Source organism: Nesoenas mayeri (assembly GCF_963082525.1).
Source record: "Nesoenas mayeri genome assembly, chromosome: 8".
Classification (NCBI taxonomy): Eukaryota; Metazoa; Chordata; class Aves; order Columbiformes; family Columbidae; genus Nesoenas; species Nesoenas mayeri.
Window position 1 is genome coordinate 10,442,190 of NC_137554.1, and position 27,671 is coordinate 10,469,860.

A 27,671-nucleotide genomic window follows, 5' to 3' on the forward strand; every position below is an offset into this window, starting at 1 on the left:
GTTGAAAATTTAGGAGGAATGCAAATTCACTGTGTGGCCTGTTGCTTTTTGCAAACATAATATGTAAAACCACACAATGCTTTTCTACTTCATGTGTTTATTTATATAGGAAGACTTTGCAAAACAGTTAGGTGGAATGTGTGTGAAGAGGATGTTCACTTTATAGACAGATCTGCATATGACGGGACAAGATTACTTCTTCCCTAATTCTCAAATCATGTAGGCTAAAAGTGTAAGACAAATGATGACAAAGAAGTGTCAGCTTCTAGATTAACCTCTGAAGTTGTAAGGATGTATGCTGCTGACAGCCTGTCCGGAGCACATGGGCAACTGCATGGGTGTAATGGGGTGGGGAGACAGGATACAGTAAATTAGATTCTAGCAAAAGATTAGAGATGACAAGAGTCAGACTGAAGGCAGGGTTTCAAAGACTTGTATTGAAAAGTACCAAAATAAGCATACTACAGATCGACAGAACATTTTAAAAGCAGCAAGTGCTTTTTGTAGAACATGTTCTAAACTTAGTGGCAGCGGTAGAAAAGTAAAAGTACTGTAAATCGTACATGCCTGACTAGTAGTGTAGCATTCTTGAACTGCTGCCCGTTTAGGACTCGGCAATCTCCTTTAATGGAAACATGTTTTCTTCAATATTTGAGTTTGTTTGTTTCTTGTTTATAAGCTCATATGAAACCGATGTTTTACGTTGCAAGTGACTAGATGTTAAAAGTTATCATTTGCAAATTATAATATCTGTATAATTAGAGATCTTCAGGAAGATTATTTAAATTTTGTTCTTGAATCTCAACCCATTATTTCATGATTTTTCTTCAAGTTGCTAGGATTTGTCATTCAGCCTCTTCTCGCCTGAAGAGATGGTAATGTGACATTTTGAAATTTAAAATAGATAGAACTTTAACATTAGAACAAAAGAATTTATTTCAGAGGGGGTTTTAATTGTTGTTCTCTACTTCATACAAGTTAGTATGAGTCAAACTAAGTATTCATCTGTTAGGAGAAAAATGTAATCAGTTTTAACTATCAGTCCTTATCAAGTTGGTTCAAATATGTTTCCACATCACATGAGCCATTTCACAAAGTAATAACTAAATCTGACTTTCTTTCCTTTCATTTTGTATGTGTACTTTTCAAATAAAATGAGTGTCTATGGCAAAGTACATGGCATTCATCAGCAGTTATTTTTTTTGTTTTGGAAGCAAACTATTTCCTGAATTTTGCCTTTTGTTATAACATACTGCAAAATGTGGGAATAATTTATGATCGTTAATTTAAATGCTTTAGAAACTGATGTCCACCTCTCTTAGGATTCTGTATGAGAGAGTGAGTGAATGTATTCTCAATCTTTAATTAAACTGATTCTAACAGGAAAAAAAAAATCCTTAGAAGTTCCTTAAGCACAGGAGGCAAAAGAACATTGGTCTGCTGTTGAGTATTATTCAGTATCATCTTCTGTTTTTCAGGTTAGCAGCCAGCACTAATATTAAAGTGTTCTTTTTGAAGTGTTTCTTTTTGATGGGAGTATCTCAGTGACACAGTCAGGGCAGCAGCTGCCATGCACATGGGAGTTGGTTTCTTTATCTCCAATTTGATTCTTGAACCAGGTAACCTTGGGTATGAAAGAAAGGTGAGGGAGATGCAAGTTCAGCAAGTGGTCTCCCATTTTTGTAACTCTTTCATTTCTATAGTACACAATACTGTTTTATGGACTCAAAAGTAATATTTAATTTCTTTACCATTTGTGTACCTTCCCATCTCTTGCATTTACTTGAATTATTTTATTGTCAATTCAAGATTTATACAGTACTTCAAGTAAACAGATTTTTAAAACTTAACTAATTCTGAATTTATTCATAAACATTTTCTAAACTATGCAGTTGAATTGTTTTCTTCTTGATTTCCATCAAGCACATAATATTTTCTGCAGATTTCCTTCACTAATTTTTGTCTTGCACTTTGCTAGCCATGTATGTTGAAAATGTCAGATGTTTCTAATTACTTTTATGAATTTTTCCACTGCTATAAAATAAGCCATCTACTGTCCTGAAGTATTTAAGTGCTTCTTTATCGCAATGAATATAGTTGAAGCTTAGTACATAGTCGAGTATATGTACTGGGAATTCCTGCAAATCTGAGTTCAGGCAGGAACGAGCATATTGGTGGTACATACTGGGATCAGAGACGCCACTTCCTCAGGCTCAGCGAAAGGAGGAGGGAAGGGCCGGCTGCGGTTCTAGCACCTCCAGAAAACGGGGAGAACCTGCATCTAGGCAAAAGCATTGGCTGTACCCCAGAGTGTTTATAGTAATGCCCGCTCATTGCATCCCAGCTAGGTGAAACAGTGGGACGGGTGTGAAAAATAAACCAGTCATGCTCTGGGAGGTCAGAGAAGGGTACAGTTGAGAGGATGCTAGCCTGAGCTAAATATAGTATCTTATTTTGGAAGATTAAAACTGTACTTTATTTTTGTGTAGTTTAATTTCTTTTTTCATTATAGAAGCTGCTTTTTTATTTTTCTCCTGTGACTCTTAACATCTCTAATTGAATGCCTGAGAGAGCCTCAAAACACAAACCCACCCCCTCACACACCCTCCACCCACAAACCACCCCGTCTCCTTTCAAATACAGCTAGGAAATAGCCACAACCTCCAAAAATTTAAGCTTCTGTCAGAATATGCTGGTCTCTTTGATCAGGTAGAAGTCTTCTTGCTGGTATTTTTCAGTCAAAAGTTAGTTTGTATATTTTTGTCTCCTGAAGATGACATGCTTTAGATTAGATAGCTCATTATAGAGGAACACATAGTAGATACTCTTGGGAATGCAACAGGTTAAACTTCAACCATAAATAGCTTCTGGCTGCAGTAATTTCTTTCTTTAGCTTAAAGGACTTCTTCATGAAGGTTTTGCTGAATGTCATATCTAGAGTAATTTTGTAGCTCTTGGTTATTAATAAAGCAGAATATTCTATTTCTGTTTAAAATACTTTTCATGCTACAGTTTCGATTACTAACTCAAGATTCTTCTCAGGCTGCTAACTAAAATGCTTCTGAGCTGAAATGAGGTAGCACACTTGGCCTTGAAGAAAAATGTCTCGAAAGCTCCGAATATATAAAAATCAGTTACACTGGAATATTGGCAACAAATATTCCTAGAACATTTTTTAAAATTTTGTGTGTGAAAACTTTTGTGTATATATGCTCTGTAAAATAGGGCGAGGCTTTTAATATTAGAACATGGGTCAATTTAGGATAAACAGAGATTAAATATTGTGTTCAGGATTCCATTCATGTGATTGGTGCTGGAAAACAAATAGAATGCATGTGTAGTCTTACCCACTCTGGAAAAGGAAGAGCATTGAAATCACTAGCAGTATAAGAAGCAACATATAATTCACCTAGTTTAGTGCAGATATAAGGTAAGAACTTTTTGCAGTTTTAATGTAAACTTGGCTTTATAGCATATCCTTGAAGATTTATTTTTGGAGGCACATCTATACACGATACATTGAAAAGCCATTGGTTTATGCTGCTTTATTTCTGTTATGTTACAGGTCTCATTGGTGTGTTGGTTATTTGGAAACTGATGTGTCCCATTTTCAGTTTATGTGATATAGAAACTGTGCTGGTAACAACAGCTAGGCAGATGAGAGTCCTACACAAGTATATATGCAAAATGATAAAAAGCTTATTTGGGAGACAGTACTGACACTGAACATAAAGAGTAAAAGTTGTTAGATGAGCATTAAGAAATCCTTCAACTGAAATCTTAGAGTTTTATTCAACACTTCTCACTGTCACCTTCATTTAAATCTCAGAGGTTCATTCCGGGTCGTGAGAAGGTAGATATGGATTACTGTACTGTGGGTCAGTGGAGGATCAGGGCTCTTAAAAACTAAGAAAATGTAGGAAGTTTTTAAAACCAGAACTTTAAGCAGATTTGTATTTTGGAATGTAAATGTATTAAGAATTTTTTTGTAGTCCGCATAGTCAGTAAGTGAAATCACCTGCCTCTTTCTTTGCTGTTGCATATAAAACAGTTAGGTCAGGAAATTTTCTTTTTGCTTATGTTATAGATTAAGACAGGCTTCTGTTTCTTCATGACTTCTGTAATACCTAGTGAGTTCTTAAATAGAAAATGGACATTAAGAGCCAGTGAGAAATTTCCTACCATATTTTAAGGGCCAGAGAAAGGAGGCTTGCAAAAACACTATTCAAATGTGTCACAGCATACACCAGTGCTCTGTAAAAGTCTCAAACAAATGGGGGTGTGAAGTAATGCTTCTATTAATAACTCTGTGTTCATCCATAAACTTTTACTGGAAAGGCATGGAATGAGATGCCTGTGTCTCTTCAAGTGGAATTTTTGGGTGTGGCAACACTTATCCCTGATAGAGAAAAGTGATCTTTTCTACTGACCACCTGGAAAGATGAGGAAAGTATTTCAGGAGGCTCTTCCATCTTCCTACAGCTGGAGATGAAAACAGGAGCAGCCTTTCCAGCTGGTTGGAGTGTAGAGTGTGAACTTAGGTAGCTTTGGATACAATAGCCAAAACTACTGTGAAAGAGGTCTCAATCCTAGAGTAAAAAGACGTAGTTCCTTGGTAAAAAATATGAACATGCATTCATTTCCTGTCCTAGCAGATTCAGCTACCAAGCTGGAGAACCCATAAGCTGTGGTGAAGGCACTGTTGCACGGTCCTAGAAAGCAAAAAAATCTGGTTCCTTCCCCAAGATCTAGTATTTAGCCACTTGGCATGTTGCCTCATAAAACAGATGTTAGTATTATCTCTGATATGTATTGCTGCATTTGTAATGTACAAAATAGTTGGCTGCTAAAGACGATGTCTTAATTAGAGTGGAATGTAGACTCTCAGCTCTTCCATTACTTTTGCAATGGCTAAAAATAACTCCTGTAAAATACAGTAAAGTTAAATGGACTAACAAAGCAGTTGTCTGTGCTGGAAGCTGGAATTCCCAGAAACAAAAGAGATTTTTTTTTTAATCATAATTGTCCATCTCAGAAATAGAGATTCTCGTACATGGATCACTTTGTTGTGCTTTTCAGATTAAATAAATTAGTATATTTTCTTTTAACAGTGCCCTGACACTTGTGTGTGTTATTGAGAAATTCCTGTTTACTAGCTGATAATGTCTTTTACATCATTTCAATGATTTAAGATTTTTTAACTTGCACAGAGAGAAGGAAGTCCCACATAGTACTGACTTGTTTTTGTAGTAAGCATTTTAGCATTCTTCTCCTGTAGTTTAGTTAGAATGTGTAACACTTTAAATTCCACCACTTACAGATGTGGCAATAGCTGATACAGTAATTTGTGGATGAGCAGAATGGTCCAGCTGTTGCATAATCTGAGACAGGTAATAATACCTTTTAATTAGGTAATAGTAGCTATTATCTCATTAGTTTTTATCATAATAGAAGAAAACCACCTCACAAATGGGAGTGGACCTGTTTGTCATTAAGTATTAATAACTGGGGTTTGGATTCCTTGGGATTTTTTTCTGACATTTCTGTGTAGTGATTAAAATTTCTTCATAACCAGAAATTTAACCACACATTTATCTTAATGTTAGTATTACAGCCCTTGAAAATCTGTAGTTGCAATGTTAACTTTATGTTAAGGTAAGTATATTTTTTGGATTCACGCCCAACAAACTGTCACCTTTGTACAGTGTGCGTTGTGTTTGAGGAGGAGTTATTGAAGTCATAAGGCGTGATTGTGACTCATGTCTGTTGCCTGACCTTTTTACCTTTGAAAATCTCTTCTGCCAGATTAAATATTATATCCTGTAGCTTGGACAATACAATAGTATTCCTTTTTCCAGCATCTTGAGCTATATGTGTATTATTTTTCTGAGTGTTAGGCAAAATTAGGGAAATATTTTATATGAAAAAACAGTATGTTTATATTGGGATGACAGAACAAAATCATGCTAACTTGCTGTAGCAGCAGAAATGCTTTATTTTAGGTGTTTGCTTTAACATACACTTCAACAGATACCTGACGTGTTATGTTTGATTTGGGGAAGGGGAAGTGTGTTTATCTCTTGTGCACAGATTACTGGTTTCTACATTACTAGTACTTAGTGGCAAATTCTCCACACACCATTTGCATGACCTTAGCTTTATCTTAAATAGTTATTTTCTTCAGTAAGGTAGGTTGGAATTCAAGCATTTCAGAGCAGTAAAACAACTGCTTGCACCAAACTTGAGCTTAATGTAACTCCAGAGAAATCAATCAAGTCAAACTGAAAGAAATCCAGTGATAAGAATTTCTGTCAAAAACCCCTTGGTTTAGTCTCTGGCAGTAATTAAAAATACATGTATTAATTTCTAAAAGAAATTTATTCCATGCATACCCTTACGTAATATTTGGTGAGAATATTAAAATATACTCTTTATTTTAAAAGCACATTCTATATATAATGAAGAAGTCATTCTAGGCCATTAGAATGAAGTTGTTTATATATTTACATGCTATAGATGTTCCCCTGAAGAAAACAATAACTGTGTTTATTTGACAGTGCTGAAAATAACAATCAACCACCAAAACCTAAATCCCTTTCCATGCCTATTTTTCCTATAAATTTTAAAATTCAAGGTGTTTTTTTTTCCAAAGCAACCTCGAACTGTCAAACACACCAAAACAGTAATTTCTCTGCTATTTACCAATCTTCACGTTTTTATTTGTGTAGTGGAATCTTAAGTATTTTTTCCCCAAAGTATATATCTGAAAAGAAGACTTTTCCAAATCAAATTTTCCAGATCAAACTTGGAAAGGTCAAAACAAGTTTGTGTGTGGAATTCCTGTGTTGGCAGTAGGAGATACAACACGCATACTTGTCTGTTTCTGCTGCCCAGTCCAGTACATTAAATGTACAGCTCCAGATCAGAATCTGTGACTAAAGCACTTCTTTCCTTAAAGTCTATTGTGCTGCTTTGAACTTGCTTCTCTTTCATTTATTGAACTGTCATTTAATCCACTTGGCTTTCCTCATCTTTCAAAAAGAAGTGCATGGATTTTTCACATTATGAATACGTGCTTTGATAATGTTATAGGAATTAGATGAGAAATTATCATTTCAGTGCTTTTACTGCATGCATATAGGTGAGGCTGCATTTTAGGGGTAATTACTTCAGTCTTCTTGGCACAGTTCTATGATACATCATTATTGGAGATACTTACAGCGTTTAGTATGGTATTAACAGTTCGTGAAATCTTTGTATCTTGAAAGAGCTTGTTTATATTTTGGCATTTAATAGACCTTCTGCTACTGTGTGTGGTCTGCTTGAAACCATATTAATTATGTAAAATGCAGTTTTCTTCACAGTAGGTATTCTGCTTCTTTATCTTGTTTTACTAACTCAGTTGCTATACCACCACTGATAATCATTGGTACTTCACATGCACTAAAAAATGAGAAGCTAAATTAAAACTAAGACGGTGAAGTCTCGTAGAGAATGGAGGAGTGGCATTATTAGAGGCATAATTTCATAGCTGATCTTGTTCCTGGACACATGTAAATAAAAGTTGTGACAGCAGGCCCCCTTCATCATAACAGGGATTTGTGCTGTTTCTTTTGCACGTCTGAAAACAGAGTGGGTTTGTTTCCACTCTGCTGGGCTTGGTTGGGATTTTTTGGCTGGGAGTAGGAACTTGAAGTGACATATAAAAGTTCGGAAGCCATTGCAGCATCTGTACTACGCCTGTTGCCAGAATATCCAGTCACGCTTCTTGGATGCTGTAGCCATCTGCTGATCTCGGATTCAAGCGCTTGTTGTTGTGCTGTGCCATGGCCTCCATCCTGTCCTGATCACGAGAAAGGTGATAGTGGGGATTTTATTTTGATGTCTTATTTCTTTGCAAGCCTCCTCATGGCTCCTTCTCCTGGCCTGAAACCATCAGGAGCTGCTACAATTAGCAGCGGCTGAAGGCAGCATTTCTTAAAATGTCGTCCTCCTTTCCATAGCAAGATGTCTCTCTCTCTCATGCCTCTTTTTGTCATGGATGCTGGCACAGCACTGCATGGACACAACTTCCAGGTCTGTGAGCAAGTCTACGCTGCTGTCAGAGCCCCTTTTGGGGGGTGTATGCCTTGCATTAATGAACGCTGGCCTGGTCAGGGGTTGTTTGTGGCTGAAAGCCTAGATGTTGATGAGCAATTCCCAGGGAATTTAATTACCTGTTCAGGTGCAGTGTTCTGGTTGAGGTGGGCCACACAGCTTTTCATACAGATGCTGTAGGACTGAGTGCTGCAGCCCAGCAGCCATCATGGGATTAAAACCACTCCTCCTGCAGCGTTCATCGAGCCAACAGCTCAAACCAGGAGAAGGAGATGCAGAGGAGACCAGCTAATTGAGTACTGTAGGTTGAATATCCCTATTTTAAGGAACACTTTTGATTTTATTTTTTTTTTAATCTATGTAATTTCTTACAGCCAGGCACTCACTGTTTGCATGCAGGAGTTGAACCTCATTCAATCAGTGTCCTACTTGAATTCATCTACCTATAATGCAGTGCACTATGGATATTTGTGCCTTAAACACCCTCTTGTTACAAAGCAGAGAGCTGTGACTTAGATTAAATTTAAATCCTGATTTGCAACATGTTAGCACAGCAAACTAATGCCCAAATCTATTAAGCCTCCAAGGTTTCTTCTTGTTCTTGATGCTGAGTGAGTGCTGAGATCTTGACCACATTCACGTTTGCTTCTGGGCAGGAGGAAACAGTCCATGTAGTTCCAGTAATCCAGACAAGCTGTTACATCTGGATTTATGAATGACTTCAGGGGGGAAGGAAAGTTTGCAATTTATTAACATTATTCTTAAAATCAAAGACTACTGTAGTTTCAGGAATTACTATAGAGAGCTTCAGGGACCGTGGCAGTTAGCTTAGAAAACCAACTTTTTTCCTTCATGTTTTTTTCCTAAAAGATTATTCAGATAATTATACTAGGAGACCAAGTAGTTCCAAATATCTACTTGCAGCTCTTCAAATGAAATAAAAAATTAATAAACATTTCATCTTTCTGAATTATGGTAATTTTTAGAGTCATACATAAGATGAAAATCCTGGTTTTATGTTTGAAATTTGTACACTTACACTAAATAGCCAAGCATTTTTTTACTGTATTTGTCAACCAGGTTTTCTTATTGCTTAATTGTCTATTATTGTGTATTGAAATGGTTACTAAAATTCAGCAGCATATAAAAATGAATGCTAATAGTTTTAGGAAAAATATATGTAGTTTTACTGTGAACTTTCTGGTCTTTTTTTTCTTTTCTGAAGGCAGGTTGAGTATGTGCTGGTAGCAAGGCAATGTCAAGTGTAAATAATACTGTGCATGAGTACTCATCAGCTGTTAAGTATTCTGTAAGTTAAGGCTCCACTTACCTTTCTATAAGAACTCCTACCAGAAGTTAGCAATCTGAGTTGTTGACCTGTTCAATATTTGCTGTGGTGAGTACATGGTGCAACACAGTGCGGTTGTTCTGTGGTCTTAGGAGCTAGGCTTTGGGAGGTATTTGTGCCCAGGATTTTAGCATTATCTTTGTCTTCTAAGAGATGGCACTTTGAGGATCTCATTTTGAATTGGAAGTCATCCAGTTTACATAACTTAAGCAGATTCTCTGATATTGTTCAGCCTCATGGTACTCTTTTCTATTGAGCAGTACGATTTCCACTGTTCAGCAATTTAGATGTTTTATTCTTAGATGGGATTTTGGCTGATAAATGAGTTTGGCCATGCACCTGCTTCACCATTTATTTGGTTCAGAATTGACCTGATGGAAGAAGTGTGGGGCTCCCCTGGGTTTTCATAAAGGATATTACTACCCTCTTTCACCACATCAGCCAGAATAGACTCTCTGTATTATTAAAAGGCCTGCTCAGACCACTACCCATTATTTTCAGCAATTATATTTAAAACATTTCCTAAGAGTACAGAAATTGAAGGCTGGCCTTTTGAATTCATCTGTGTAAATAGTCTTTGAGCCAGCAATCAGTGAGGCTGAGTCATTAGGTCATTGCAGTAGGAAAGCTATATATATGGGCTCCTTTTTCTTTTATTTTTTTTTTTTAAAGCAGTAGTATCTAATTTGTGGTCCTTGATAGTTTGTTGTAGTAACTATAGCTTCAGTTTCATTACATGCTGAAACCTTTTAGAAATCTATGCTCTGGCTCGTAAACATGTATTTTCCCATTGCAGAGCAGCGTGCATCGCTGCCCCTAATTGCTGTCCCGGCAGCAGGTTCCTGCGGGCCGCCCTGCCCTGCGCTGCCGGAGCAGAAGGATGCTCTGCCCAAAGATCAGCTCCTCTCCTTCAATCAGCAGGCCAAACACCGCCAGAATTAAAAAGAAACTGAGAATCAAGAACTGGCTGCCCATTCTTTTATCTTGGTTTTTAAAGCAGTGAGGCCTGTTCTCTGTTTTGCCTGCAGGAGTGGTTTAGTCATTATTTGCTTCAGGTCATTTCTACTCTTAAGATATTTTATGTTAAATGATTCTGGGAGGGAGAGTAAAGGAAATGGCTGTGCAAAATCCATTGATGGTTTCTTGGCATGGAGAACGTGAACAATTTCATCTGTCTTTGCACCCTGCCTGCCTGAGCAATGTAAAGGAAAGGACTTGGCCCCCACCTCTGAATGTTGTTTCTTTTGACATGCTTCATGTCCAGATTGAGGGGACAGAAAAGCTACATCCTAATGGATGGAAGGCTCAACCTGAGAGGGAGTTTCTCCACTTGGGGAAAATAATTCTTGAAAGAATCTTCAGCTCTAACAAGAGACTTGTAATAGATTGTCATCAAATAAAGAATATTCTGTGTCCTAGGTCACTTTCAGTTTAAAAGTAGAGTTTGAGTTTAGCATTTTGGGAGATTCTCTTCTAAAAGAAAAAAAATCCTACCTCACTTCTCTTATTCAACAATTAGATACTCTGTCCAGTTGTGTCCATCTTGGCATTATCTCACTTTGCAAATGGGACGTTGCTGAGGCTGCTCATGTCCCTGGCATGAGGATCTGTCTCAAACCTTGATTGCAACCCCACAGGAAAACGTGTCAGCACGGGAGCAGAGCAGCTTCACTTGCAGAACGTGTTCTTGCTCTGCATTCACAGTGACCGACAGTGTCACTGAGTGCGCGGTGGCCTCTGTGGAAGACTGTTCCACAGTGACCTTTGTGCCAGGTGACACATCTAACTGGGTGACAGGATACTTTTAGTTCAAAAGTATAAGCTCTGGATAACAAGAGAGACTGAAGGAGTGTTATCTGTGACTTTGGGGGGATTTCAAGATTAATGTTTAAATGCCTGGGCAATGTGAGCAGCTCCCAGTGTTACGGCATCCACGCTGTTGAGCTCTGAGCTGTCTCAGAAGCAGATTGGAGACTTTGTGTCCTGAAACCCTTAAGTCCAGGCACAAAGATGCTGCCGAGACTGCTCAAGCTGAGGAGAAATTTCAACTTAATAACTGGAAATTTGGAATGCAAATTACTAATGACCATGGAGATTTAATTTAATTGAAGTCTTGTTAGAGACTGTGTATCTGGAACAAAGGCTTCACAACCTGTTTATGGAAGAACATAACATTCCTTTAACAGGTGGGATGTAGGGCTTGTAGAGGGATAAAATCCTCCCATGTAACAAAATACATTATTGTTCAATAGATAAACAATTAACTGAAGTCTCTTTGGGAAACTCTAGTCAAGAATATTTCTGAATTATTTATATTTTAATTACATTGTTCTGTTTGAGAAGTGTACATTCTTGGCATAATTTTAGCGTACTTCAGGTGCTCCTGGAATACAGAATGGTGGTTTTCTTTTGGTTTGGGGCTTGTTTGGGTGTTTTTTGTTTATTTTTGTTTGTTTTGTTTTCTTCTCTACATTTACCACGTCTTTCTCCTGTGAAGTTTGGAAAGTGTAATATCACGCTTTGAAGTAGGTAGGTGATGAATTTATTGCTAGGAAACTTGCAGAAAAAGTGCAGAGGATTATGGTTTAAAAAGACACTTTTTTATTTACAAATGCTGGTTTGATCTCTATTTTTAAAGGCTAAATAATAGTATACTAATCTTGAAGGTCTTTTCTTACATACTAGATTTCTATGTGTTAGACAAACAAGGAAATCAAAGATCTGAATCTAATTTGGATATGCTTATTGCTTAAACAAATAGTTTGCTATACAATTGCTGTATGGATTTGTTTTCGGTTCCAATTGTTTCTCCAACGAAAACACTCAACATGTGGTGGTTGGTTTCCTTCGTTATGGATATCAACCTTTGTACTAGTTGCTCATCACTATTGATTATTCTTTGGAAAAAAATAAAGTCGATTCCTTTTAAATGCCTATGTATGGAAACAATGTCATGTATTTCCCAGTACTACTATTAATAACCTCTCTACAAATGCGTAATAAATTATTTATTTTAATCTGCAATAACAGAAATATACTTAGAGGAATCACAAGTGCACTTTAAGTATAAAATTGCAGCATTTTTCCCCTTTTGTTTCTTACGCAGTTTGTCATTTCTGAATTGCTTCTTTGTTGTCTTTTTCACCGATAGACGAATTCTGTGGCGAGATGGTGATTCTGACTACTTTTAATAATTAAGAATTTTTGAGTTACTAACTTTTTGTGCTACGAGTAGCAGCTATGGATAGAATAATAAGGGGGTTTAAAGGGGATTTAGGAAACCTGTAAAATTATAGTAGACGACTAGTAGATTTGATCTTGCTTATAGAAGACAGTATCACTGGAATGAAAGCTGGAGAGGGACTTCTTACAAGAGCATGTAGTGATAGGACAAGGGAAAATGGCTTTAAACTGAAAAAGGGGAGATTTAGATTTAAGGAAGAAATTCTTCCCCATGAGGGTGGTGAAGTGCTGCAACAGGCTGCCCAGAGAAGCTGTGGATGCCCCATCCCTGGCAGTGTTGAAGGCCAGGCTGGAAGGGGCTGTGAGCAACCTGGTCTAGTGGAAGGTGTCCCCGCCCATGGCAGGGGGCTGGAACTAGGTGATCTGTAAGGTCCCTTCCAACCCAAACCAGTCTATGATTCTATGATTGTGCACAGATTGAAATAGTTTCACTAGCATTATCTGTTGACAGGTATGACTGAGGCACAACCTTCATGATCCTCATTTCCCCAGAGTCTTTCGAAAGCAAACAAGTCACTGTAGACTATATCTAGAGATCATGCGTTCTGGGATGTTCTTACAGTTTATTAGCCCATTGCTTTGCTTCTTGAACTCCATCCTGAATGCTTCCTTCTGCTGTTTCCTCTGCTGTATTGTTGGTTTTTCCAACAGCAAATAGTGATGACAACTAATTTTACACCCAAAAGTTTACGACTTTTAATCATCCCCTTTTAATCATCAAATAACTTATTGTCCACTCAAGTATTTCAGAAGTCTAAGCAATTTCTTCATTGTGTATTAAAAAAATTTAGTATAATTTTAGTGTTTTGGGTAGTTACCTACAGATCAGGCCACATATTTACTGAATACCTCCTGAATTATGACTGGACCAGATTCCAAGTTCTGGAGAGCCTTACTGTGATCTTCACTCACTTAGCTCTAGCTAAGACTTCTTGGATAGGACCTAGTGTCTGCTCATCATACAGGGTCCATATACATGACACACAGGAAGTGTTATTACGTATGTAGTTAATTGTATTTGTACTTCATTGGTGTAGGTTCTATAACATTCTCTTTGTACTCTTACTTCTTAATAATACGTCAATATATATTAGGCTGAAGAAATGACCATATCTGTACTGGTGGTCTGAAGACTTTTTCATCCCCTGCTCCCTTACTGCGCCAGTTCCTACTCATCACTGCAGTGTTTGTGGGTTGTGTTTTTTGGTTTTGGTGGGGTTTTTTTAATCACTTCAGCCTAGCTTGCTTACGCAAGAAAGTAAGACTTTTGTAATTATTATTATTATTATTGGTTTTTAATGTTAAAGGCTTTACTTGAGGGTTTTTAATAAAAAGACTCTAGCAAATTTATATTCCAGTAACATGCAAACATCACTAAGGGTTTTTTAACTTTGTTAACAGTCTTTAAAAGGTATATATTCTAATGAATGTATAAAAATTCATCATAGTTAATAGTTGCTAGAAGTTAGTCTTATTTCCTGTATCCATTTGGTCTATTAAAACACACAGTTAAATCTAGAAAATTACAAATGTGAGTCATTAGCTCTGAGGCATAGAACTGCCAGGCAAGCAGCCACGACAAATCCAGAAGTATTTAAATCTCTTGCAGTTAAAAATAGGCATAGTAAAGATGTCACTAAATTTAAAATAAATCTGTTGTAAAATGCAACTCCAGTTAACTTGTAATGTCTTGCGAGGTTGTTGCTTTAGGGTAACGTGAGTGTAGACCCATGGTTAGTAAATGGTCTTACAAAGTATTTAACACACAGAGGCCTAAGGCCTAGTCATTTTAAGTTTGCAGCGTGTGTTGTCAAGAAACAGTGTTTCCTGGTAGTTATACTATTTTATTTTTCTTTCTAGGGGGATGCCAAAAGTCTTCTTGCCTCTGAGAATGTGAGCACTGGCCAAAAGTTGGACTTTTCGGATACAATGGTACAGCAGAAGCTGGATGAAATAAAGGACCAAATCAAGCGGGAAATAAGGAAGGAACTTAAAATCAAGGAGGGAGCAGAGAACCTCAGGAAGGTCACAACGGATAAAAAGAACTTGGCATATGTGGACAACATTTTGAAAAAATCGAATAAGAAGTTAGAAGACTTGCATCATAAGTTACAGGAGTTAAATGCACACATTGTTGTAACGGATCCAGAAGATGTTGCAGGTACCATACGTTATTGTGAAATCAGTTTTTCTTCTTAGCTTAGATAAGCTATATCCCATTTCACATGAAAATATTGCTCTGGGAATGAGCAAATCTGGAGCTGGTGAGTTTGTTACTTATGTATGTCTATTTGTTTTGACTCACAAATAAGTGTCCAGTCCCACTGAGTTTTAAATTGTTTTCTGAGGAGTACTATATTTCATGAACTATTTGATAATGCTCTGAAGACCAACTTAATAGGTACCCATTCTTTGCTTTCAGTTATTACTATATTAAAATATTTTCTCAATCACTGTAATATTTTTAATAGCTTTTCATTGTAGAAGAGCGAGTTTCAGTAGCCCTTGCAGTGATTTTTCTCTGAGTTACACTGCAAGTGTTACCATTAATACACCTTTTTATTCTATGGGGGAAAAGAAAATATACGATTTGTACTTTAAAGTTGTTTGTTTGTTTTTTAAACTTAAATCTAACTTGTAAAAACTTTTTCTGTTGCACCATTTATCTGACTAACTTATTGAACATTTCTTACTGTGGCAATGATTTTCTTAAAGTCTTCAGGATTTTCTACAGTGGAGCTGCCACTTTAAAGACAATTTGAAATTGTTTTCACAGAATCACAGAATGGTTGTAATTAATGGTTTTAATTAGTGTTTTCTGTGGCATGGCAGCCAGTCGGTACTAATTTTGAATGTAATTTTTAAAAACACCAGGCTTGGTATTTTAAGCTGGAATGTTGTGAAAGTAAACAGTCCTTTTTCAGCTTTGTGGAATGACTTGGGAGATACTGCCAGCCTGGTGATGTCACATGGCACAGGCTCTTCTTGGCAAAACGTTCCTAAATGTGCACAAGCCATGGAAGGTGTGTGTGAAGTCAACGCCAAGCCTTAAGAAGCTTGGGCAGTAGAATAAAAGACCACATCATCCTTGTGAAGAATGGTTGGTTACAGGGAGAATTTAGGACAATACTGGTAGGTGATGTCAGCGATTCGCACTGTCTGGCCCTGTGACACACTGCAAAAGTGCCCAAGTATCTGTGGGACCTGCACAGTATTCTCTGGCTTCTCCCCACTTTTTGCTTTTGATCTTTAAGTTGTGAGGGGTGGAGGGGGGGGACAGCTGGAACGAGTAAGGAAAAGTAGTTGCTGCAGCATGAAATGAGAATTAATACAATAATGTATGATAGCTGTTGGGTTTTTACTAGGATGAAGCATTCTGTTCCATAACAGTTAAGGTTTATGAAAATCCTCATCAGTGTTGACAGTAGTGTGGCTTTTACAAGAACAGGAAGAGTGGAACAGAAAGAAGATTGTATACAAACTGTGTGTAAATCGAGTGTAAAAATCTGTGTGGACATCAAGTTTATCTAGTAGAAGAATGAGCACAAAATGCTGTTGTTGGAGTGCCCGCCCTTCCAGTGTAGTGTTTAAAAACTCCATCACAATGAATTAAGAAGCAATATTGTCCTTGTGCGTGACTCAGGAAATGCAGTAGACCCTAAGAGAGCATGAACTAGTTCTAAAGACATGGTTTGGGTACAAAGATCTAAATAAAGTTGTTCAGTTCCTTAGTACACTTCCAAAAAGGCCAGCAGTGCCCATTGCTATTGTGAATAACTGTTAGCAGCCAGGCTCATCTCGCCTTGTGTTCAGATACCACAGACTTCATGAAAGGCTCAAGGGATAAAAGATCAAGGCTGATAAACTTCTGTGCTTCTACCTGCTTTTGATGCATGCTAAACTTCTTAGTACTATGTTTTTAACTTTCATTCAATTCAAAGTGTCATTGGTAGATAGCTTCTACAGTTTTACTTAATTATTGAAATACACAAGAATACTGGTTCTGTTGCGATCTTCGTATTCTCTGTATAGTATCACATTAAATATTCCTATATAAGACCTATTTTTATAGAACATATTGCATAGCCTTCTAAAAAAAAAAAGGTCTTTAATTCTTGTAATAGAATCAAAGATCTACATGCACCCACTGTCAAAGATAGAAAAGCTTGAGATTTTTATACTGTTTGCCTTGTAATTTAATCGCCTGTGTCCTTCCTCATTCGTGGTCACTAGTTCATGGGTGGGGAGTGCTATCGGTAAACATTCTGTCTGTCTTGAGACTAAGGGGTACAAGTCATCTGGGTGATATTCTGACTTTTTAAACTGAAGTCTTCTGTTTGTCTTAAGGTATTAGTGAGCTTGGCTTTTACAAAATAAGGTTGGTAATATAAAATTTATGCCAAGTGTGTGGGTATTTGTGTGTGTGTGCATATATAAGTATACACATACCATTCAGCAGATACATATAGCCCTAAAGATCTGGCAGTGGACACATCTGTGGAGAGGTCACAGGTATCTCAATTTGGGAATTCTTGCTTTTGCTTGGGATCGACAGTGAATTTAATAAGCATTTACTGATGAAGATGGGAGCTCTCTGGAAAAGTACATTGTTTCCAGGGATTAGCTTTATTCTAAGTTACAGCTTTTCACTTTAGCTCATGTTTGACCTTTTTCTGGTCAGTTAGTGACAAATGACTTAAAAGACAGAAGGAAATATCTGGGAGGTTTTTAGACTGTGAAGAGTATGAACGCTGAAAATAAGGTGAAGAGAGTTCAAGAGCTGTAAGAGTGAAGGTCTGCTTTCTCTTTATATACTTTAATATTTGGGGGGGAGCCCAATATTTTCCTTGTCTTCTAGAGTATATTGTGTAGGGTTTTGCAGGTTCTAAGTAGCGAAGTCAGGACTGAGATCCGTTGAGAAGTAACACTGAGAGAATCATTGTCTATAAGATGATCATCCCTTTGACATGTCAGGCCTGAACTCTGAAGATTTTTGCACTGTTTCTGTTGATTGGGTGAAAGGTTGTTGTGGTAACTTGGAAAAGTAATTTAATCTTTCCTTGTTCCTCTATCTGAAAAGTGGGTGTGAACATACATTTGTAAAGTGCTCCAAATTTAGAGCTGAAAAGTGCCCTGCAAGCCACTGTGACTGTTGCTTGTGATCCCAACCAGGACCGTACGTTACTTTTTTAACAAACCACAGATTTGTAGTGTTACTTCTTTGTAACCACCACAGTGTAATTGATACATGTGAAAAACATTAAACGTAGTGTTAATTAATCTACTGTAGAAAAACATGTTGTAGTAAAATTCCATTTCAAGCAAATTAAGATATTTTGATTGTAGTTTGCCTAGAGCTGAAATCTTCCCACATCCTAATGCCATAGTAAATGATTTTCACAACTATTCAAAGAATTGGTATTAAACCTTGTATAGTGCAGTTTGCCAAAAAGGTAGGTTACTGAATGTGGGGCTAGGTTTGGCACTGGATGTAGGATTCAGAAACAACTTTTAGCAGAACGGGTTTACTTTACGTTATAGGGTTAGTGGTGAATCTAGATTTGTTTTAGAAGTGAGACTTTGTACCCAGGTCTGCCCTTATCATGTACTGTATTAGTCATACTAGGATGTGGAGGTTTAAAATTTGTAGGTCAGCACTAAGAACTGAAGCAGAATGCAGCAATACAAAATGAGTAGGAAAAGCCTAGTGACCATTGCTGCTGAAAATCAGAGAGATTTGTTTTAATGTGTAACATGGTGAAGATTATTTCAGTCTTAGAACAGAAGAAATTTTGTGTCTTAAAAATGTACTTCTACACAGTAGCACAGATTAAATTTTCTTTTCATGTGTCTAAAAAGTAGCAGTAGAGATTGTGGGTTTTAATATGCCTCAGTGAGGTCTAAGATCGAAATAGCTTACCTACAGCAATTCACTGATTTAATTAGGCATGTATTTGATACGTAGGATATATATAAATTGGGAAATTAATCTGCTTCGTAGAAGTGAAGTAAAGGTGGATAGGGAGGTGAGATGATAGAAGAACCTTTGAGGGAATTGAGAAGATCAAATAAAACCTGGGGAACATAAAATCAGAAAGGCTGAAGTTCGTGCCTCTTCTTCCATTGTCCTATCTAGCTCCTAAGCTATCCACTTTTACATCAAATTTGATTTAGGGGTCACAAAGAAAGTAAAAGATTTTGTTTAAGAATATGACTAGCTCCACAGGAGACTGAGAGACACTTCTGGGTTGGTGGTCTTTTTTGTCCCTGCAAGTGACTGGGTTAAACTGTCAAACACCAAAGTGTCCATATAAGACCAGTTACTGGAAACTGGTAGAAGTAGTGACCAGGTTAGTAGAGGTAGTGACTTTATAGACTCTACCTACAAGGCTCATATTGCAGGTGCTGGGGAAGCAGCCCGGCAGCTCTTCCAGCAGCCTGCGTGTGTGCTAACAAGCCACACACACCTTTCTAGTGTTAACCAAAAATATTCATAGTTGTTCAGTAAAAATAACATGCTGGTTATTTGAAATGAAGTCAAGTTCACTTACAAATACATCTTGTTACTTCACTTGATATTCACTGTCAATAAGAAAATGCCCAAGGGTGCTGATCCATGCCCCAGGAAAGCTCTTGCTGTCCTATGCAAACCTGGACTTGAATGCATCCAATATGGCAAGTCTTGTACTGTCCTTATTGACCAACAGATGTGGCAAATGGGAGAATCTCTTCCCCAATCCCTAATTACCTTGAGTGAAGTATCAGTTTGGTATGAGTACTTAACTCTTGTTTTACTTTAGGCATATACATAAATCCCATTGATTGCAATTATATGGATAAATTTATTACTTATTTATTTGTATTATGACAATGACTAAACGTCTCCAGATGAGTTTTGAGCCCCTCTGTATAGCACTTTACACAAACAGATCAGAGATAACTAGCCCTACCAAAGTGATTACAACCTCAGTAGACATTACAAAGAGAAACAGCTAATACTATGTAGCTCATAGTGCTGCTGTGAAAATTGTCAACGCTTTCCATAATAGGACCAGTTTGGCTGGCTGACTTAAAATTTTAATCTGAATCCTTCTATAAGAAGCTGCCTCAGGCTGCTTACTGAATTGTAATGGGGTCGGGGCGGGGAGGAGGAGTCACTTGGAAGCCAGTTCTGAAAAGCTGTTTGTAAACATTTTTGTTTTCTTTAAAAAATAAAAACTTTGTTAAGAAGCTATATTGTTCCATATTTGGAAGTTTAGTGAGCAGCTATTGTGCCCGAAAGCAAAAAATGATTTCTACCTAGCATTTAGTCCATACTGCAGAAAAGTCTCCTTTGCTGCTGGTTGCTACCAAAGCGGATAGTAGAACCAGTTAAACTAAATAAATGGTGGAGGGGAGTTTAGGTCCACAAGTGCAGACCAGCTCTGGAGATGACCCAGTTAAGTGATGTGGTTACACCTTCACAGTGCAGACACGTAAAGGGAGATAATAACAGCTGCCTGGGCAACCTGAACCGTGGTATCTCTAATTAGTCCTTCATTTGCAACCTGAGTGTTGTTTTAATGCAAAAGGAGACAGCTTGTGTACATCTTTAAAAGCCATGAAAACAGACTTCAGCAGCACCACGGTCTTCCCAGGGATCGTCAGAGGGCTAGGATCCTTAAGGGGTAGAGACCTGCGTCATAAATCTAAAGTTGGTAAATATTCATTTTTTATGATTAATCTACTTTACAAGAAGAATTGACACTGTGACTTTCAAGTTTCACATTTAATCTCATTTTGAATAGATTACTAGGTGAAGATGAGTGGAATGTGAAGACGCAAGTGAGAGGAAAGCATGTTGTTAATCTTTGTTTTATTAATAACAGATTTAAGGTAAAGCTGTTCAAGTGCGATGTTTCACAGAGAAACCAAGCCAGAACATTGAGGAGAGGATGAAAGACAAAACACATGAGGAATGGCATAGATTTTTTTTTTAACATCTGGTATTTTCTCTGCTACCTTTAAGTAGTAAGCATGCAGTAAGAGTCGTAAAGTAGCTTGAAATGAGGAGTGAATTAGCAGCAGAGGTTATTAAAACTTCTCCTTACATGAAATCTGTATGTAGCCTCAGCAAAGATCACTATTTAGGAGGAAATTAGACAGCAAACTTCTAAGTAAAATGTCTTAAATCTCCAAAACTAGTTATCAGAAGCTTCTGTGGAAGAAATATGAAGTGGCAGATAAGACACCTCCTCCCCATGACACCTCGTAATTAATAATTTGTAAGTTACTAGTGCAATGCCTGTGTTTCTAATATGTAAGGATTTCAAGAACTTGATCCATCATCCTACTTTTAATTCAAGGAAAATTACTTAAAATGGAAGAAAAGACTGTACTGTTGGTATCAGGTGAATATGATGTTCTAGGAGACCAACTAATGTCATTTGCGCGTAGAGAAGGTATTCTCTCCGTTCTTAGGGTAAAAGAAATCAGCAACAAAAAAACATTATTACAGTGGACATAATTTATCCTCTTACAAAAACTTTGAAAGAGAAGCCGTTGGGGCTGTTAGGGAACATAATGAGCTGAAAGGGCAGTCGTGTTGGAAATAGTTAAGCACAGGGAAATGGTCCGGTGGCCACTTACTTTTAGTTTGCTTACAGCTCTTGTTGCAGAAGCTGAAATATGAACCAGTGGTTAATAGACTTTTCTGGAGGAAGATAGAAAAGTTAAGGAGTTTGGCTGTATAATTTGATTGATAAAACTAACTTACATTCCATTAAATTCATCCAGCAAGATGGAGATATAAACACACTAATATTGTCAAACGAAAAAGCCTTATCCTTCCCACAGATCACAGTTGTTCAATAACCTGTCTACCTATATATCCAATTATCCCAGGATTCTGTTGAGATTCTACAGTAAAAATCATTCACCTTGATAACTAAGGAAGAGGCTCATTTTATCTACTCTTAATTTTGACACAAGCAGCATTCACACTAGAATTTATGAGGATCTACTTAATATCTCTATTTAGAGCATGCTCATTAGTATTGAACATTCTTGTCCGTGTTAGTTTGTTTTAAAAACACTTAGATTTAAAATCAGGACTGTAAGAAAGCTTAATAGAAACTGCATTCTGAATTGACTCAGGACATCTCAGAAGAAATAAATCTCCTTTGAAACTAAAATAGACCTAGCTGTGAACCTGCCTGTTTTACCACTCCCGCCAGTGATTCATGGGAATTAGGGCATGTGTGGGAGTCACTGGGCTTTCGTGAGGCTTTTCATGTTAAGGCGCATTTGCAGTGCTGTTGCAAAGCAGCTCTGGACAGAAGGGTCAGTCTTAATACTTAAGTATGATGTTCCAGCTTTGTTTAATCTATAACTTAATAGAATAGAAAACTTCAGCGTATTTAGGGGGGAGTAGCTTGTTTTTTGTGGTATCTTGGGTTTTTTTGTTTTCCCTGCACACATTACATCTTAACTTTAATTCACAGATTGTCCTAGGACTCCTGATACTCCAAACAGCGATCCTCGTTTTCCTACTAATAACAGATTGATGGCCTTAAAGAAACAATTGGATATAGAACTGAAGGTAAAACAGGGAGCAGAAAATATGATACAGATGTACTCCAATGGATCTTCAAAGGTAAGGCTCTGGAATGCTTAAAGAACATGAAATTATTGTGGATTTTCTTATTCCTATAGTGTGAAAGTACAAGATATAAACTATGCAATTTCAGTGGTTTTTGTTTGGGGTATATTTTGGTTAAGCAGCCATGTCAAATCTGCAATGAATTTACTGTACCATTTTTTACTGTGGTTTAATACCCACTCAAGTGATTGTTTTATCAATTTGTCCACATGCAGTTCAACCTAAATGACAAATCCGGCTTACTAAATTTAGTACATCTAGTAATCTTTGATCATGTGTGGTTCACTTAGCAGCAAAGCTCAGTATGATACTGACTGATGTCCGATGCTTTTCCTAGCTCCACTTAAAAAAAAAAAATCCGTTAGTTTAAAGTTGTAATGTGCATGATAATTACATAAAAGCTAGCATTGCCAAATATGCGTTTGAAATGGTCATCTAGTTTTAGTTGGCAGTAAAAAGATTTGTACCAAATATTTACTTTAATAAGATGTATATAGTATTCTGATAGAGTTGTTATAATCTGTATTAGTACATATGCACATAAAATACACATAAAAATACTGTTCTTTTTTTAGCAGAAGGGTGGTATTCTAGAGGTAGCAGCTCATAGCATCAAGCTGAAATTAAAAATAAAGCCACGTCTATTTCTAGATCTGATTTTTAAACACTTACTCACTTGCCTTTGCTCTTGGTAGTACCAAGGAGCGAGAGTACGAGTGTTTGCTAACCCCTAAATGCGTTTGACTTACTACACAATCTTAAGTATCTAATAAAATGCATCATACACTAAAAATTCGTTATCTCAACTGAAAGACAAGCTAAACCTTTTAAATGGGGGTGGGAGAAGAGTATAAGGGACCTATAGTTGTCAAATGAGAAAATGGAGAGGGGGGGGTTCCTCTATTTACCTGCCCCTTCATTAGTTACTTATTACCTGTTCTTTCCATGTACTTTTACGAAATCATTAAGTAGATGAATTTTCAAACTAAGGGGAAACACAATCATAGAGCACAGAAATAGTATGTAGCAGCTTGGTTAGATATTCCTGTGTCCAGACAACAGTAAATAAAATTTAAGTCCTTGAAGTTCTTAACTGACTGACCCAACAGCTAGCTAGGTCAGTACACTCACTAAAAAACAGTATTTGCCTTGAACAGTAGACATCTGGGAATTGTGTTGCTACCCCTTATCATGGAATCATAGAACAGTTTGGGTGGGAAGGGACCTTCAAAGCTCATCCAGTCCAAACCCCCTGCAACGAGCAGAGACATCTTCACCCAGATCAGGTTGCTCAGAGCCCCATCCAGCCTGGCCTTGAATGTCTCCAGGGATGGGGCATCCACCACCTCTCTGGACAACCTGGGCCAGTGTTTCACCACCCTCATTGTAGAAAATTCCTTCCTTATGTCTAGTCTGAATCTCCCCTCCTTAATTTAAAACCATTACCCCTGGTTCTATCACATCAAGCCCTGCTAAAAAGTCTGTCCCCATCTTTCTTATAAGAAAAATGTCCTCTTTTAAGTACTGAGAGGCCACAATCAGGTCTCCCCGGAGCCTTCTCTTCTCCAGGCTGAACACCCCAACTCTCTCAGCCTGTCCTCACAGCAGAGCTGTTCCAGCCCTCTGATCATCATGTTGGCCTCCTCTGGCCCCTCTCCAACAGATCCTTGTCTTTCTGTACTGAGGGCTCTGGAGCTGGATGCAGGACTCCAGGTGGGGTCTCCCCAGAGCAGAGGGGCAGAATCACCTCCCTCGACCTGCTGGCCACGTTCAGGGTACGACTGGCCTTCTGGGCTACCAGCGCACGTTGCCAGCTCATGTCCTGTCTTTGATTCACCAGTACCTCCAAGTCCTTCTCAGCAGGGATGCTCTCAATCCCTTCATCCCCTAGTCTGTTTTGATATTGAGGGTTGCCCTGACCCAGGTGCAGGACCTTGCACTTGGCCTTGTTGAACCTCATGAGGGTCACATGAGCTCACTTCTTGAGCTTGTCCAGGTTCCTCTGGATGGCATCCTGTCCCTCAGGCATGTCACCTGCACCAGTCAGCTTGGTGTCGTCTGCAAACATGCTGAGGGTGCACTCCATCCCACTAGGTCATTGATGAAGATATTAAACAGTACTGGTCCCAGTATGGACCCTCGAGGGACAGCACTTGTTACTGGTGTCCATCCAGACATTGTGCCATTGAGCACTACTCTCTGGGTGCGACCTTCCAGCCAGTTCCTCACGCACCAAACAGTCCATACCTCTCTAGTTGATGCTAACCAGAAAGTGTTGGAAAGGAACTCCATGTTTCTGAGTGAATCTCTGCTAGGCACTCTGAGTCAATTCTGCAGAGTATCTGCCTGCTGTATGACTTTCTTGTACCTCACAAAAATGACAGCGAATGCTGATCACTCCCTGAAAAATGAGTTCAGACTGAGGAACTGTAGGTGCCATCAAGCTCATTCTGTCCCAGCAGCAACTTTGTTGATCCAGCTAGTGTTTTGGTAGCCTTGTCTGAAGTGCCCTGTAACCTGCCAGCCTGGGGCAGATGGAAGAAATATCTGGAGTGCACCTTGTGACTAAGGGCCTGGGAATGCTGCCCATGCACCTCAGCCTGGAAACCCTGGAGTCTGCATGCTCTGGGGCCATGTACTTAACATCAGGTACACTTAACAATAATAATCAGCTGCCCCAAATGGATCAAAAGATGTACATATGAATTATGTTCCTAATAAACTCTCAGTAAGTAACTATATAACAGCCTGTAAAAACTTTACTAAACACTCAAGCTTTAATATTAAACATAGTTAGCAGGCTTTGATCAGACTAGGTAGAGAGGTTAAATTCTGGCTTGCATTATGATTGAGGCGTGTAATTAAAATTGATGATTGAATCTTGTATTTGTAATCGGTAAATGCTTAAATAAGCCTACCAGCTTGGCTGTATATAGTAACTGGTCTGGGGAGAGCCAGCTGGAAAACACGAAAAGCATTGCCAGCTGCTTCAACAAACAGGATGGAAATGGTGCGTATTCACTCTCATGTTCTTAATACTCAGTAGGGAGTTGATTTTGCAGGTTTAAACTGTAGGCTTCAGCATGGTGACTACATTTTAAAAAGCAGAGCTTGAAACAACTCAAGTGTCTGGATGAGGTGGGCAAAAGGGGTAGAAAATTGCCAGTTTGAATCCAAACCCAGTAATCCAGTAGTTCTTTACAAAGTAGTCACAGTACTCTCTAAAACATGTTAAACTCTTCCATGAGCTTGATTCAAGTGTACTATATGATCTCATTTCATATTTGTTGTATTATTTTCAGACCTAAATTTAATGAAGGGAGATCATAATTTGTTTCTTACAAATCAAAAAGCAGTTTGTTAATAGTAATAAACCCATCATCATGTGGGAAGGTTTCCCTCTTTGTACTTTCTCTACTTGCTTCAGTAACATTCAGCTCAACCTATTTGGAGTTAAGTGTTTCTGAGATATTGATCGTCTTTCCTTGGACTTGTGTGGATTCTCTGAGATCCCATGACAGCTTCGCAGATCAGTTTTACAGGCACTGTCAGTTCTTCTGTACTCGGGAGGAGCCTTGAAATACTTTGTATTCAGCCTTCAATACTAAAAATGCTGCTGAGTATAACATACCCATTTTGATTCTGAAGATGGGGTTTTCTGTCTCTTGAAAACATAAGGATATCTCTATAATCCTGAATTACTGCTATTTTATACGTTGAAGGGCTGATGTTGCTGCTGAGCAAGTAAATCCATTGCAGTAAGAAGATATGAGGGACAATCAAGCAGCAAGATCAAAGATAAGATAAAGGTGAAGATACAGACAAAGGAACAACGTATTTATACATCAGAACGATGCATGGCTAAGGTTCAGTACAGGATTCTAGAGTTGCTTGTAAACTGCACTTAGATCCTGTGCTCTGCTGTAGATGGTGGTTATTTCGGAAGCTGACATTCATATTTGAGACGGCATTCATTTAGGAAATTCAGTGTACTCATTAAATAGTTGCATAGCTAAAATGGCATCTTAAAATATGAAAACTAGTGGTATCTCCCTGAAATGTTGATTAAAATTAGAACCAAGAGTTCCGAGACTCTGGTACACAGCGTGGGCAGTTTCTCCCCATGTAGTCAAAGCCTTTTCATGTGTATATCTTGGTGTATGTACCCCGCAGAACACAGGACAGCATTAAAATATCTGAGTAATATGTTAGACACAAGCTCATAGTGGAGCTCTACGAGGGTAAATCTCTCTCAGCGTGCTGATTTTTCTCACAGTATACTTCGTGGTGCCAGTATTTCTAGCTCTAGGTATCTGTGCTGCACAGCAGTTCTTTGTCTTGGTTGTGGTAAGGGCAAGAATTTAATTTCTTCAACTTCTTAAATAATCTATAACTTCATTATAAAATTAAAAATATAAGTATAAGCCATGTCCATGGGAAAGTGACTTATTAATGAGGTTATGGAGTGGCTACAAAATGAGTTAACTAAAATAACCTTTGGGCTATAACAAGTGTGATACCAGTCTGTGCTGACTGCTGTTAATTATGTTGATTGATTGGCTCTGGAAGAATAGACTGCCTTGAATTTTCTCATACCCCTTTTCTTTTGTTCTTACTGCAAGTCAGATGACCTTTAAGTTATCTGGTAATTCGTGTTATCTGGTAATTCCAATTAGAGAGAGCCGTGCAGCAGCTCCACATCCAAGAACCATTTGAGAATCCACCTTAAGTCAGATCTCCAGTAGCTGGAGGACAGAGGATGGTGTAGCGGAGACGGGTGGCCGGCTGGCTGCGCTCCTGACAATGACCTGGCATTACAGTTAGTTTGAAAGTTCACCTTCAGGAGTGTTCTCTGCCGAACTGCTTCTCGTGTTACTGCTTTTGAAAACAAAAATTGGTTAGCTTGGTTTAGTTACATGCAAAGAACTGTACTTCAAGTTGCTGATGAAATAGCTGATGAAGCAACCCTCGTATATTATGTATTAATGCAAAAAAATCTTCAGCTTTGTTTTGTTCAGAAAAACATACTTCAGGCTTTTTTATAAAGTGCTATGTGAGCTAACTTTGTACCTCTAATTTCAAGGTTGAAAATCAGCTCAAGTGAATTGGTACAATGTTTTTTATATGGATTTAGTTTAGCAATTTGTCTATTAGAAAAGTTCTCATCATACTTGCAGTAAATTTGAGTCATTCTACGTAGGGCAGAGGGATTTTGCACTTAATGACTTGTCCTTTCTTTAGTACCAGCGTACAAAACATTAATCTACACATGTAACGTTGCTAGATCATGCCTCCTTTATTTAGCTTTAAACAGATACAGTTTCCATGGGAGTAGCTTGTGGC

At 38.0% G+C, this 27,671-nt stretch overlaps 1 protein-coding gene across 3 annotated transcripts in view; it reads left to right on the forward strand.

The window, feature by feature from the left end:
* The window catches only part of PKN2 (protein kinase N2), a 54,823-nt gene that overhangs the window by 9,731 nt on the left and 17,421 nt on the right, over window positions 1-27,671 (forward strand). For 2 of the 3 annotated variants that reach the window (XR_013922456.1, XM_080349278.1), the window contains exons 2-3: window positions 14,549-14,849; window positions 22,171-22,322. Coding sequence is in view for 2 of the 3 variants with exons in the window: in XM_080349278.1 (XP_080205404.1) it covers window positions 14,549-14,849; window positions 22,171-22,322 (453 nt within the window). In the remaining variant the exon portion in view is untranslated. Of the gene's footprint in view, window positions 1-14,548; window positions 14,850-15,660; window positions 15,821-22,170; window positions 22,323-27,671 lie in introns of those variants that run through there. The other variant, XM_080349279.1, reaches the window with a different exon arrangement.